General features: G+C 36.3%; 1 protein-coding gene across 1 annotated transcript in view; it reads left to right on the top strand.

Annotated features, from left to right (window-relative positions):
• Positions 1-2,291: 2,291 nt before the first annotated feature.
• Positions 2,292-13,001, top strand: part of LOC308038646 (vesicular inhibitory amino acid transporter-like) — a gene marked incomplete at both ends in the record, with an annotated part of 33,590 nt that continues 22,880 nt past the window's right edge. Inside the window, 2 exons of the mRNA XM_080341423.1 lie at positions 2,292-2,393; positions 11,889-11,984. Coding sequence (XP_080197549.1) covers positions 2,292-2,393; positions 11,889-11,984 — 198 coding nt within the window. The remainder of the gene's footprint in view (positions 2,394-11,888; positions 11,985-13,001) is intronic.

Below are 13,001 nucleotides of genomic sequence, written 5' to 3'. Positions count from 1 at the left end.
GTTCAGTAATACCTCTTATTGAAAATATTTACTTATAGAGGTAGAAACAAGATATTGCAAATATTAGGAAATTATTTATGATATTTAATCATGCAATGATATGTGTGCTATGCATAATTTAAGATGTTATTTTTACCTAGCAAATAATGAGCTAGGTATTTTACACACACAGTCATAAGAAATCTTCCCCATAATCAAACCACTATGTCAACTCTCTTTACATTTAATGAGCTGGTTCACTTAGAATACACAGCAATATTGTTTTTTATAGGTAGATGTACAATATGAAGGATCTTGATAACAAAGAAAGAGCTGCAATTGTTGGCCAAATATGATTTTCAGTGGAGGGACTCACCGTAGAGACACACTGTTATCTCCTTTCTCTTTTCTAACTTTGACTGCTATCCTCCCATCCCTGTTCAGAATCAGAGTTTATTCAGTTCCTTTCTATGAATTTGGAGTCGGCATGTGGATGTTGTACATACCCCACACCCTCATGAGTCTTAATTATTTTATCACCTTATGGGCTGACCCCAAGAAGTGAAAAGTCATGTGCTTGTGACTCAAAGAGAATTGTTCATGGGGGTCTGCAATTTGGCAAGAAGTGCTTGGTAATTCTGTGTTTAAAATATGAATAACTTCTTTATTCACAATCTTAGAAGTAACAATAAGTCTATTGTATTGTTATTACAGTGTGTTGTAACACAGCCTGTGCACCAGCTGTTCTTGTTTACAACATGAGAAAACCCTTCATCATTAAAGGCTTATGTTTAAACAGAAAGCATGTCATATATTCTGCTTATGCTATAAGCATGTAATTCTTATGAATTATTATATAAGCTAACTGCACTATTTGATGACCATGTAGATCGAATTAGGTTGTGATTGAACGATCCTTGATCTTTGATTTTATATGCTCCGTATATATCTGCACACAGATGTGTATATACAGATTTAACTTAGAAAGAACATGTTTATTATTATGCTTGCTCTACTAAACAGGTAGCAAGGTGTTAATAACACTGTGTAGAATTTCTTTGGTTAAATTAACTGAGTTAATTTGTATCCTCTACTGTTTTCTCAAAATTAGCCTATTTTTTAATCTAAAAGACTGTGTCGACATATGCAATATGTAGGGTGCCCTTCTATTTATGCAATGCTGATAATCAGCCACCACACAATTCCTCTTAAGTTCTCAGTAATGAAGTGCTGGCATGTGTCTGATTTTTCTCCACATGATTTTAACGAAGAGCTTTTCAGTTTTACTACTACATAATTAGAATATATGCATAAATCCCACTCTATTTCTCCAATGTAATTAAAGATCTTTCTTCAAGAAGAAAATTATAAAGCTTTTTTAAGCAGAATTGCTGAAACTTGAAATCCTTGACTAAATGCATTTTTATGCATGAATCAATCTTCTGAAATAGCTCTGAAAACAATTAATAATTCTCTGCTTAAGAGAAACCATCTTAGTTGTTTAATGTGAGAGAGAAGTTTCTCAACATTTTCTTCTGCACAACTTCTGTAATAGTGTTAAGAAAAACAGAATGTTCAGGCATTCTGCTCATGTAGCAGATGGAAAACCCCTTTTTGATAATAAGCTTAAATAAATTTTTTGACAGATAAAGTTGTTTACCTATCTAGATGCCTTATACTATATAATCCAGTAAAGTATAAAACAGAAGACTCTTACTCAAAAAATGGTCATTATAGGGCTATACAGGTAATATTAATTTATTTAAACTTCACTTCCATTACTGGGGTGCAACAGAGGCAGCTAACAGACACAACACTTACCACAGCAGTTTCTGGCCTTCTACTATTGCTTGGGATGATTGCAGGATTTCCTGGAATTCATCCAAGAATTTTGGGGTATCTGCTGCTGCTGGAAAAGTGTAGTTACTAGAGGCTTTTGCTTCTAGCAAACTTGGCTTGTAAAAATGTCTGCTAGTCTTTCCTGCTCAAAAAGTCCTTAGACCTTTTGTCTGCAACTGAATCCTGATTATGAAGTGTCAAACACCCACTGAACTAGTGCTAGCAAAAGATCTACAAAACTACCATGCCTACAGTGCAGCAAGTAGTAGCTAATAGACGTCATAGTTCATGCAGAAGAGTGCATGGAAGGAAGCTGGAAGGCTGCTTAGAACAGCATGGGTCTGCTTGATAAACCTGGGCATGTGCCACAAGGTACGGTCCCCAGCATCAGCTGGAGCAATGAGTGGTAGAGCAGAGGCCCTGACTCAGGGTTCTGAAGGGCAGATGTGGCCACCCAGATCTTGGGCTACAGGATGGGCCTGGTACCTCTCTCTGAGCTGGGGCAGGAGAAGGTGGTGTCCTTGCCTGCAGGGGGGGTTGCTCTAGCTGAGGACCTGTGTTGCCAACAGGAGAAGGTGAGCAGACTGTGCAGTGTCAGAGAATGTGAGAAAGATTCACAGGATTTTCACAGAAATCCTGCAGAGACAAATTCTCAAATTATCCAACTGCAGAAGAGAAGAAGGAGCTGGAGACCTCTACTTGTTTAAGCAGCACATGAGACTTCCAAGATCAGGAAGGCTGGGTCTGGCTGGGGAGCAGGGCTTGGGGGTTCTGGTGGGCAGCAAACCAAGCATGAGCCAGTGGTTGAGGAAGCACGGCTTGCTCAGTCTAGAAAAGGGAAGTCTCCAGAGGTTCTGGGGAGAGAGGGTAAGCCCAAGAGCAGCCTTTGCGTGCCTATGGGGAGATCGTCAAGAAGATGAAGACAAGCTCTTCACTGTGTTGCATAATAAGAAGCCAAGAGACAACAGGCATAAAATGAAAAAAAAGAGACGTTAGGATCTGTCTATAAATAGAAAGTTTCCTCCCATGAAGACAGTCTAGCAGTGAAGCAGGTTCCTAAAGAGGTTGTGTAGACTCCATATTTGGAGGTTTTTTAGCCTCAACTGGAAAAGAGACCTGAGCAACCTTGTCTGACTTCACATGGGAACTGACTTTGAGCAGGAGTTTGGACTGGAGACCTGCTGAAATCCTTTCTGACCTAAATTATTCTATGATCCTATTGTGAAAAAAAAACAAACCAAACCAAACCAAACAACTTCATTTGTCATGTGCTTTCACCAGTACTTGCACAAAACATGAAAATATTGTGAAGAGTTATTATGATAACTCTTCAAGCACAGGGACTTGAATGGCCCTGCATTTGGTATTTATATTTAATCAGAAATGCTTCTTGGCATTGGACACTGTCACTTCCCAAAGGAGCTGTGGTTTAAAAAAAAAAAAAAAAAAGAAAAGATAATAAAATACATTGGTTTTTAACTGAGTTCTTGAAGACAGATCACTGCAGAAAGGGAAAAACAGAAGAGACAAACTGCCTATGAAGCTTGATGCCTTTCTAGTCTAGAGAGCAGAGTTATGTAGTAAGGAACAACAGAGATCTATTCAGCTGTTTTCTGCACCTTTTGTTTTCTCTGCTTATTCTGATTTAACCACTGGTGAAATGTTCTATTATTTTTATTTCATTACTGCATACTGTTTATTCTAATCTGGAGAAGTGCTGATATTTAATCTCTGTTGGAAAATACAACCAAGTTTAGCACCTCAGAACATTTGTTTACCTTTGAAAGCAAAGGACAATTATATGTTTTGCACTTCCTTCTTTTTTCACATGTGCTTACAATGATGGATGTCTGTGTTGTGAGACTAAGTGATTTCACTATTTATCTACATATTTGAACTTTGTATCAAAAAAATGTAATGCAAGAGACTCTGAAGAAAGTCACAGACTAATATTTCACCTAACCATCCTTCAAAGTCTAATATTTATCTCACCAAGATTCAGTATAACATTTTGTTTCCAATTTTCTGTAAGCATCACAACACTGTTATCTTCTCTGTTAATTGCGACTACTTCTAAAAGTAAGTTTCCATGAATTACACTAAATGAAATGCAAAGACAGATGACACTAATGCCATGCATATAAATGATACCTGTATCTTCCTGTATAGGATTCCTTGAAGAAGAGACCTACAATTAAGACCTATAATAAGTGAATAAACTCTTCCTCTAAAGAATGAATTCTTAAATACAGAGGCTATCATCCATAGATGATAACTGAGGGAGCAGAACTTGCTGATGAAACAATATAGCTGGGCCTGTGGGACTACAAATAAACACAAAAAATTACAGCTCTGATGGAGACACATTTTCTTTCCTGAAGGCAAAGTAAAAAACCTATTATACTGTGGAATGTACATACAAAAATATCTAGCATGGTTTTCCTGTTACACACCTCAGTTATTTCTAAAGAAGTGGAAATAATAATTTTATGTACTACATAAGGAATTGCTTATGTCTACTGGTCTTCATTATCATGACAATTTTGTTCTCATCAACTATCTCAACTTGAATCATAGCCATCAACTTCACATTTTAGCTGTAGATATACTTTCTTTCTTTCTTCCCTATCCCTCACCCAAAGTGGCAGATTACTTCATCTGGATGTTACATTTTCATTTAGTAAACTTGTGATATTTTCCTCTTCACAGTTAATTTCATAAGGAAGTGGAGGAAGACTTTAGTATCTATCCACTGTCAACTCACCTACATTACTGATTTTTTTCAGATATGACAGACTGTTTATTAGTTTTTATGTATGCTATTAATATATGGGTTGCTGGGTTAAAGGGCCATATATTGGGCTCGATCGTTCTTTTACCACACCACCTAACATTAGAATATAAATACACATTTATTTTTGTTAAACTGTCATTTAAATTCAGCAGAACAAGAACAAAACTGAGTTAATGTGCCTTCTACCATTATGACTAAAGTTTAAGATTAAATCTCTGTTATTTAATCAGTCCAGTGAAAGAACTGAGCCATTGAATCACTGTAGAGTTTCCGCTGTATGACAGACACTTGGCATATTCTCCACAACCTGAGACCCTTTTCTAGTTCTATGAAATGAGTGCACCTCCACAGAATGGTGTCTCTCAAGAACCATTTAAAAAGTAAACCTTTTCAGGCAATGCTGAAGAGCTGTAAATGCTATTTATGATTTGCTAGTGTAATTAATTTAGGTTCTTTATGCATCATTACAATAGTCATTTACCACATAATCACATATTTTCACCCTCATCCTGTGCTCAAGGGATGGTCTCCACATAAGAGGCAGTTATTCAGAATCTCATTTTAATTGTCATTCTCACTGTGGAAACTCATCTAAAACAGAGCACACAACATCAAAACTACACCTTAAACACAGAATCATGAAGTTCCGATGTGCTATAATTTAAGAAATCCAAGCATCTAACTTTATAAATTACTGAGAGCAATGTACTTCCAAGTAAATTAGGTTTAAAATCTTGACCTTGTTTCTTTTTAAAAAAGGAGTGAATCTTTTTCTACTATAACATTTATCAATAAGGTTAATTATTTTCATTTACACATATTTACATGTCTGAACAAAAGCACAGATTATCAGCAAAAATGCCAAAAATGTTGATGGATTTGAATGCCAAATTTAATCAGTATCTGGTGAGAGCACCAAGATGAGCTACATTGCAGCAGCCATTATTCACAAATTGAAATGAGCATTCAGAAAATGTGTAGTATGGGATTCACCTTGCCTGCCTTCACATGAATACAGTAGAGGCAGGTATATAACTCTAAGCTTGTGATCCCAGATTTTCCTTATATACAGAGGGGGGAAATGGTTGATTTTATGGTACTGACCTGTGGTATCTGACCTACTTCAGCACCAGCCTGAGGCTGAGTCAACCCACTCTCTAAAGCACCTGTTTTATTCTACTGTGTAATGGGTAGCTCAGAAAATTTCTCTGCTGCTCAGAGGAATCCCATTTGTATTAACCCATGTGAAAACCCATGCTCAGCTCACCAAACTGTAACTTCCTGTTGCAGTCAGAGAAAACACATTTCTCCATGAGGTACAAGACAACCTTGTCTCTTCTTGAGATCCTCAGTCATCTTAGGTCTGTAATGCTAATTCTTTCCTAGATAATGGTGATTTCTCTTCAATGAATTAGCCAATGGGAAAAAAATAGATCAGACAGTTCAGGACTACACCATAATGCATGTGTACAAATGACCTGTGTTAAAGTCAATGCCTGCTTCTGACTTTTGCATCTCTTGTGAGCTCGATTTGGAGACCATATATTCCTTGAGGGTCAACTCTGGGCTGTGTTTAAATAGCCACTCCTCATGACGTGTCTTTCTGTCCCTTTCCTTGGTGTTCTCTGTGATCCTCATAAGCTACATTTCCTTTTCCATCAGAATAGCCTTAACTGTGAAAGTTACCAGAATTTGTTCTGTTTCACTCGATTACAAAAAACAGAAACAATCTTAGCATATAGTAACTTTTAGAAACCCAGAAAAGGATTCACATTTCTGGTTACATGTGGAGATTTTGGTCCCACATCTTAGGCAATATTCTATGTAAATAAGTAACAAAGTTCTTTATGATATCCTGCCCTTTAACATTTGATCTTTCCAGTTTCCTTTCTGTCTCCATGCCTCTTTTTATTTTCTCATATTTACACCATGCAGATGTATATTTCTTACAGTCCTCTTTCTTACTGTTTCCTTTATTCCTCCACCATTGGCTTAATTCCTTTCATGTCCCTTAGGCTTTGAATAGCTCCTTCTCTGACAAGATCTGTACTCTAAAAACTCTGGTCAATGATTAAGTTGTTTTAAGAAACCTTGTAGTACTGATTTGTTCAGTGTTAACCACTCCATTCTTCCCTTTTTGCTTTAAATTTGTATCACATTAATTCTCTTCTGTCTGGATTAGAATTTTTCTTAGGGAAGGGACCTTATCTTTCATGCACTTCTAAAGTGCCACACACTTACTACCCTATACTTATATATATTTGCTGACACAAACATTATTTTGAATGACTTTAAAAAATTGTAAGAGAAAAATGCATAGAACAAGCAACAAATACAGAAAACCTTACAAAAGCATACAAATAAATAAAAGTGAGCATGAAGAAACCTTTCCACAAACATAAAATCAACTACTAATATTGCCTTTCATCATGTGCTACACCTTCTCTGTGTCTGTTTTCCAAATTTGTATAATTTGCAGAAACACCTAAAGATGAATTTTGATAAGAAACCTGAGCATTCATAAGAAGCATCAGTTACAACTGTGAAAAAATGTTGCAAATGTTTGTATCAGGGATCCACAGGCCAAAACTGAAATCTTTATTTCACTATAAAAAATTACTCATCTCAGTCACCATTAACCTACATAAGGCAAAGGGTAGATGGATAGTCTGTGGTATTTTTTCTGGCTATTTCTGTCAAACTGAACACTGTTTTTCCATTTTGCACTGTCATCTCTGTTTTAGTTTAAAGTCATTCAGGCAGTACTTAAAGCTAGACTAATATAAAAAAAGAGCTTCTTTACCAATAAGAGCCCTCTGAGCTTGTGCCAGAGAGTGGAATAGCCAGGGTTTACCTAAACTGTGCAACATGGGCACTCAGAAGTGTACCTGCATTCCTGGTCTCTCCATACACCTTCAGGGTTCTGCAGAAACACACCACAGCTGTATCTTTGCCTAACTCTCAAATTTTTATGCTCTTGGACCCAGTTTACACATAGGTTTAGTGCATTGACATGGGAAAGATTGCAAAAGCCCTTTAGTTGTAAACAGATTCCATTATGGGAAGAGCAGTGCATATCCTTCAAGCAGACATTTATTCTAGAGAAAATGTCTTGCATAGCTGGAAGTGCTTTATTTGCCCCAGCTAGCCACATGACTAAGAATGGTGACTACTTAAGATACCTTTTTTGTGGAGAGAGATCTTCTCCCTTGTGAAAGAGTGTGCTAATCAGCCACAACATGCTGCTACCCCAGTACTTGAACCAAACCCATGTCCCACAGCAAAAGTAAGATTATAAGGAAGATATAAGATTGATGGTTTTATAAAAACATCTGTAAATACACTGCTGCATAAGATAAAATTGTATGGGGTCGAGAAACTGTTTCGTTGATCTGCTTTTCATCGATGTTCTGAAACACTGTCCTTGAAGTGCATAACTGAAGTCAAACAGGTTTTGAAGAAAATGGCCAAAGCAAGTGGCAGCTCTGAAGACGTAATTCTCCCAGGCATAAGCAGCTGCACTGTAAGATCCTACTGACCAAGAAAGATGTCTTTTCCAAGCTCATCCACCCACTTTTCCTGTTCCTGAAATTCAGCCCTGTCAAGCTTATGAGTCACAGTGACAGTCTGCTGCTTTACAAGGAGAGAATTCTAATCTCGGTTTAGGTACTGAAATAGAAATAAGCAAATAGGTGATGAGGACAAAGATAACCATACTTACAAGCTTACCATAAATCAAGAAGTTTTTCCTAAGACTAGACATAATGTTTAATTAAACTTAGAATATTAGCTTGTGTGGACAAAGGACATCTGTAGAAGTACTGTGTGGGAAAAGTGAAGAACTGGACTACCCTTTGACTGAGTCCAGTTCTCATTTTTTGTCTTTACTGTTTATTTCTGGTGACCTGGAAATAGCACAATAAATATGAAATTTGCTGCAGTCATCTAGACAGCAGTTTATAATGCAATAATAAAACCAGATTTGATATATCTTCCTTTGCTCATTATTTATGTCTGTGAAACAGCCAGTAGGTATACAGTGATGTAACTAAGAAAATAATTTGTCCTACTGACTGCAAAAATCAAAGTTGTAGGTAATATATAGAATGAAAAATCCATGCCCAGTAGACAAAGAAGATGGATAGACTCCCAGACTGCCAAGTCTCTGTCTGTCTACTCTTGTTAAACTGTAAACCTTTCATAAAGAAGCTGTCTCCTACTATTTGATTTTGAGACACTTAATCCAAAGGTGGCTGCCAGGATCTCTATGCAGTATTATAAATAATAATAAATATTGTACTATGATAATCTGTGCTATGCTGTATATCAGAGATTAATAATGATGAATAATGAAATAAATAGTCCCAAGAGTGTACTGAGCTTGGGAGGTCTAACATAAATATTCTATTAAAATTCAGGTACTTCTGGAAACCTGTAAACTTACTTGCATTTGTATTTGGTAGTCAGTAGGGAAGTGGTATATTTAAACAAACCAGAAGTTATTTTTTAAAATAGATTTTACATTATCTTTGAAGTTCTTTTTTGTTCTGTGAAAGAACATTTTAAACTCTTATTTAATTTTTCTGACTTCCAGATGGGATGTGTCCTGCAGATAAGAGATCAGAAAATGGGATTCTTTCCACTGCTGTCAGAAGTCCTTGGATAAAACTGAACAATTCCTCCCTAAGCATGCACAGCCAAATTAAATGGTTCTGTATCCAGAGGTATCTCTCTGTTCCTAAACTTGCTCAAGCTTCCTTTGATTAAGACAGCTGCTTGAAATGCTAATTTACAAGGAAAACCAACCAACCAACCAACCAACCAACCAACACACACACACACACATACACAAACAAACCAAGCAAACAAACATAAAAACAAAACAAAGAAAACAAAACAAAAAAAAAACCAACATGAAGCAGCACTGTCTCAATAAATTCCTTTAGACAACAAATCTACAAACGTAGACAGACAATGCAACTTCTTATGTGATACATCATTTATAAATGAACAATAACAAATTTTGTGTTTGATGTAATTCAGTTGCTCAGGATGTTAAAATGCTTCTTACCTGTCTTTAATTAACAAAAAATGGTCTTTAAAATGCTAATTGTGTGTCCTGTTAGATAAAATCAATGATAACAAAATGTTTCTATCCAGAAATGTGAACATCTACAGAAGTAGAGCTTAAGAATAGACTAGAAATATACACTAATTTTTACCACTTCTCATGGTTCCACTTGTGCATCTCAGACCATTCTCTATATATTAGGAAAATCAAACTTGTAATTTTTATGTTGCTGTGTTCACTCTATATATACTATTACCAGGTTTACTTAATGTGAGCAATATATACACATATCATAGAGCAGTTTCCCTCAGAAATCTGCCTGAAGCTTTCTGTTGGAATGGCTTTAATGAGAGAAGGCCTGTACTGAGGTCAAAACTTGCTGTAAAAACTACAGTTGTATTTTCAAGCACCTTCCAGATCACCCCAGAAGATCATTATTTGTTTGTGAGATGGCTAGTGACATTCCCTTTGGTCTTCAGACATACCAATAAACCAGTATTTTGACAAGCAAGAGACACTTGTTGTTCAGCTCAAGTCAACAATAGCAGATTTCACAACATGTAAAAAACCACTCTGGAGCATCCAGTGATAAACCCATAGACATACAGGTGTGAGTGATGACGCTTGAACAAGGTAGACAGAGGAACATAATTCTGTGATGGTTTTATTTCTGAAATATTTTTTAGGACAGATGAATAAACTGTGGAGAGCTTCAGAATACTAGTTAGGTGATGAAAACAAGAGAAACATCAATGTCTGATCATAAAAGACAGAACAGTCAATGTTGTCTCCATGTTTATTTAATCCTGAGCACATAAGAAAAACAGAAAACAAGGCTTGCATGAAGTATGTTTCATTTTGGGAATGGGCATGACCTGAGAGTTACTGGTGAGACTACAGTGCATATATATTTGGCACAGAAATCATCAGTTCAGGATTGCAGTTCAGAAATATAAACTTCTAAATTTGTTTTGAGAATTCCTGAAATTTCAGCTATAAGGAAGGACTTGTTAGTACAAACAAGGACTGCAATTGATCTCACATGGTCAAATTTGCTTTATAAGCAAATACTTTTTTTCTTCAGCATGATCAGCAGTGTTGTAACTGTTACTCAGTTATTACTGTAGAAATATAGCTGTTAAAACTCAGTACACTGAATGAAGAAACAAAGGGAAGTGGAGTGTAGGGCAGGAGTGGGAAGCAAAAAAGGAAAATGGGAATAAATAATGCTACAATTATGTGACCCAACTCTCTTTACCTTTCTTTCACAAATTCCATGGGCTATGTGAGGAAAAAAGAGGATACTTTTTGTAAAAATTATTTTTAGGATTTTGCAGTATGAATAATCATAATGTGTCACCATTTATAGTAAACAGCTCTATGTCATTCCCCTAATTGTTGCCAGCAACTGTGAATTAGATACAGTTATGAAGAAGCTACTTTTTTTTTTTCTTGCAGCTTTGAGCTTTTTAAAGAACATTTTTAAAGTTCTACTGACCTCTGTAGACACTAAAACACAGCAGAAAATTCTCACATCTGGAAAAGTGAACTTGTTTACGTGCATTCACTTAGCAGTCAGTCCATCAACTCTAGTTTTTAATGAAGCATTTTTTTCCCTTTGGCAGAACTATTTATTTGTATTAGAAACATGCATAATTTCCAGGAAGAGATTCTTGCAGCCATCTGTAGATCCTTCATGAATGACTGATCTATGTAGATACCACAGGTAAGAGAAAAAAGGATTTGAATTGTAAATTGCAGCTTGCAGACTATTAAATCTCACTGCAGACTACTCTAGGCAATATGTTGAAGACCTTGGAGATATTTATTTTGCTGGCACTTGAAACGGGCACAAATAAATGAACTGAAGACAACATACTTCATTCATCATAGATACAATATCACGGCTAACCTAACAAAAGGATTAACAATGTACAACTGCTGAAAAAAAATAAAGACATGTAAGGAAATATTTTACTTTAATGTTCAGTATGGCTCACCTGAAACAGACTTTTTCATCTCTTTTCAACTGCTTTAGGGAAACACGATCTCTCCTTTTGGGAATTGTGAGATGGGACAGTTGCCTGGACACTGATGAAGAGCATCTGAATTTTGCTAGAAGAGATGAACTGAATAGAACTCACATTGAGGAGGGGAGAGGAAACAGATGGACCCTTGAACTTTGAGCTTGATGTTTGCCACCAGGATCCAGAACACAAGTCCCCAGCTCCCCTGCCACGTGCCCAGGTCAAACTGATCACCAGCTGGGAAGCAGGATGGAATGTGACAAATGCCATTCAGGTAACCTTTTCCTCCTCCATTCATTATAATCATCATTTGAAAAACCTGGTCATCACTTATCCGGTTTTATTTTACTTAACTGCACCATCATTTTGCAATATTCTAAAATGTTTCTATGAATTTATTACTAATATATGTCACTTTCTGCACAAGACTAGCACTCTGAAAACCATAAGTTCCAAAGGGAAAAAAGATAGATATGTTAGCTGAAGTTTAAAAAAATATATAAGCTAGGTGAAAGTGAAAAGGTGGGGATTGCACCAGTATATTTGAATTCCATGACAGAGATGCTTGATAGAAATGTGAGGTAAACATCTAATAAAAAGAGGATAGTAAGAATCAGACTGACGTCAGACATGAATTTGCTGACATATGAGTTAGACTAGATATAAATTGGAGCATTAAGCACAAGAATTGTAATAATACTTGTCAATGTTAAAGAAAATAGTCAGGTTGAAAAGACTGAAAGTATTTGGTCCCAGCATTATGTGTGGAATTTGAGTTTCTTTCTGAATCCTTAAATTTAACACTCAATGTTTCAGATTATTTTTCTCACTTTTCCTGATCCATTTCCTTACATAATTTTATCATTACCGCTAACTTTCTGTTTCACATGGTAAGAAGAAGCAGTATCCACAGACACATATAGTTCCAGTAACTTTTACTTAAACATTTCTCATGGCACTTTAATTATAGAAAAATAAACCTTCCAGTGTCACACAAGTCTGTGATTACACTGATGAACATTTGTTTATGTATCCAGTTCAACCCTCAGTTTTGCAAAGGAGGAGAAAATGGACATGTTTCTAACCCTGCTATGTTTTCAAACATGAGCACCACCACTTCAGAGCCAAGGCAATAACATCCAGGCACAGTAGCATATCATACTCAGAAAGTGTTCAGCTGTGAATAGAAGTGTGAAGTCCTAAAATACCTCAACTACATTCTAGTAACACATTTTACCTTCAGTCTCCCTCAGCAACATCTAGTCAGGACAGTAGTCTGGGATGAGAGCCC

Source organism: Nesoenas mayeri (assembly GCF_963082525.1).
Source record: "Nesoenas mayeri genome assembly, chromosome: 3".
NCBI classification, from domain to species: domain Eukaryota; kingdom Metazoa; phylum Chordata; class Aves; order Columbiformes; family Columbidae; genus Nesoenas; species Nesoenas mayeri.
The sequence above is the reverse complement of the archived record's forward strand: the minus strand, read 5'-3'. Positions and strand labels throughout refer to the sequence as shown.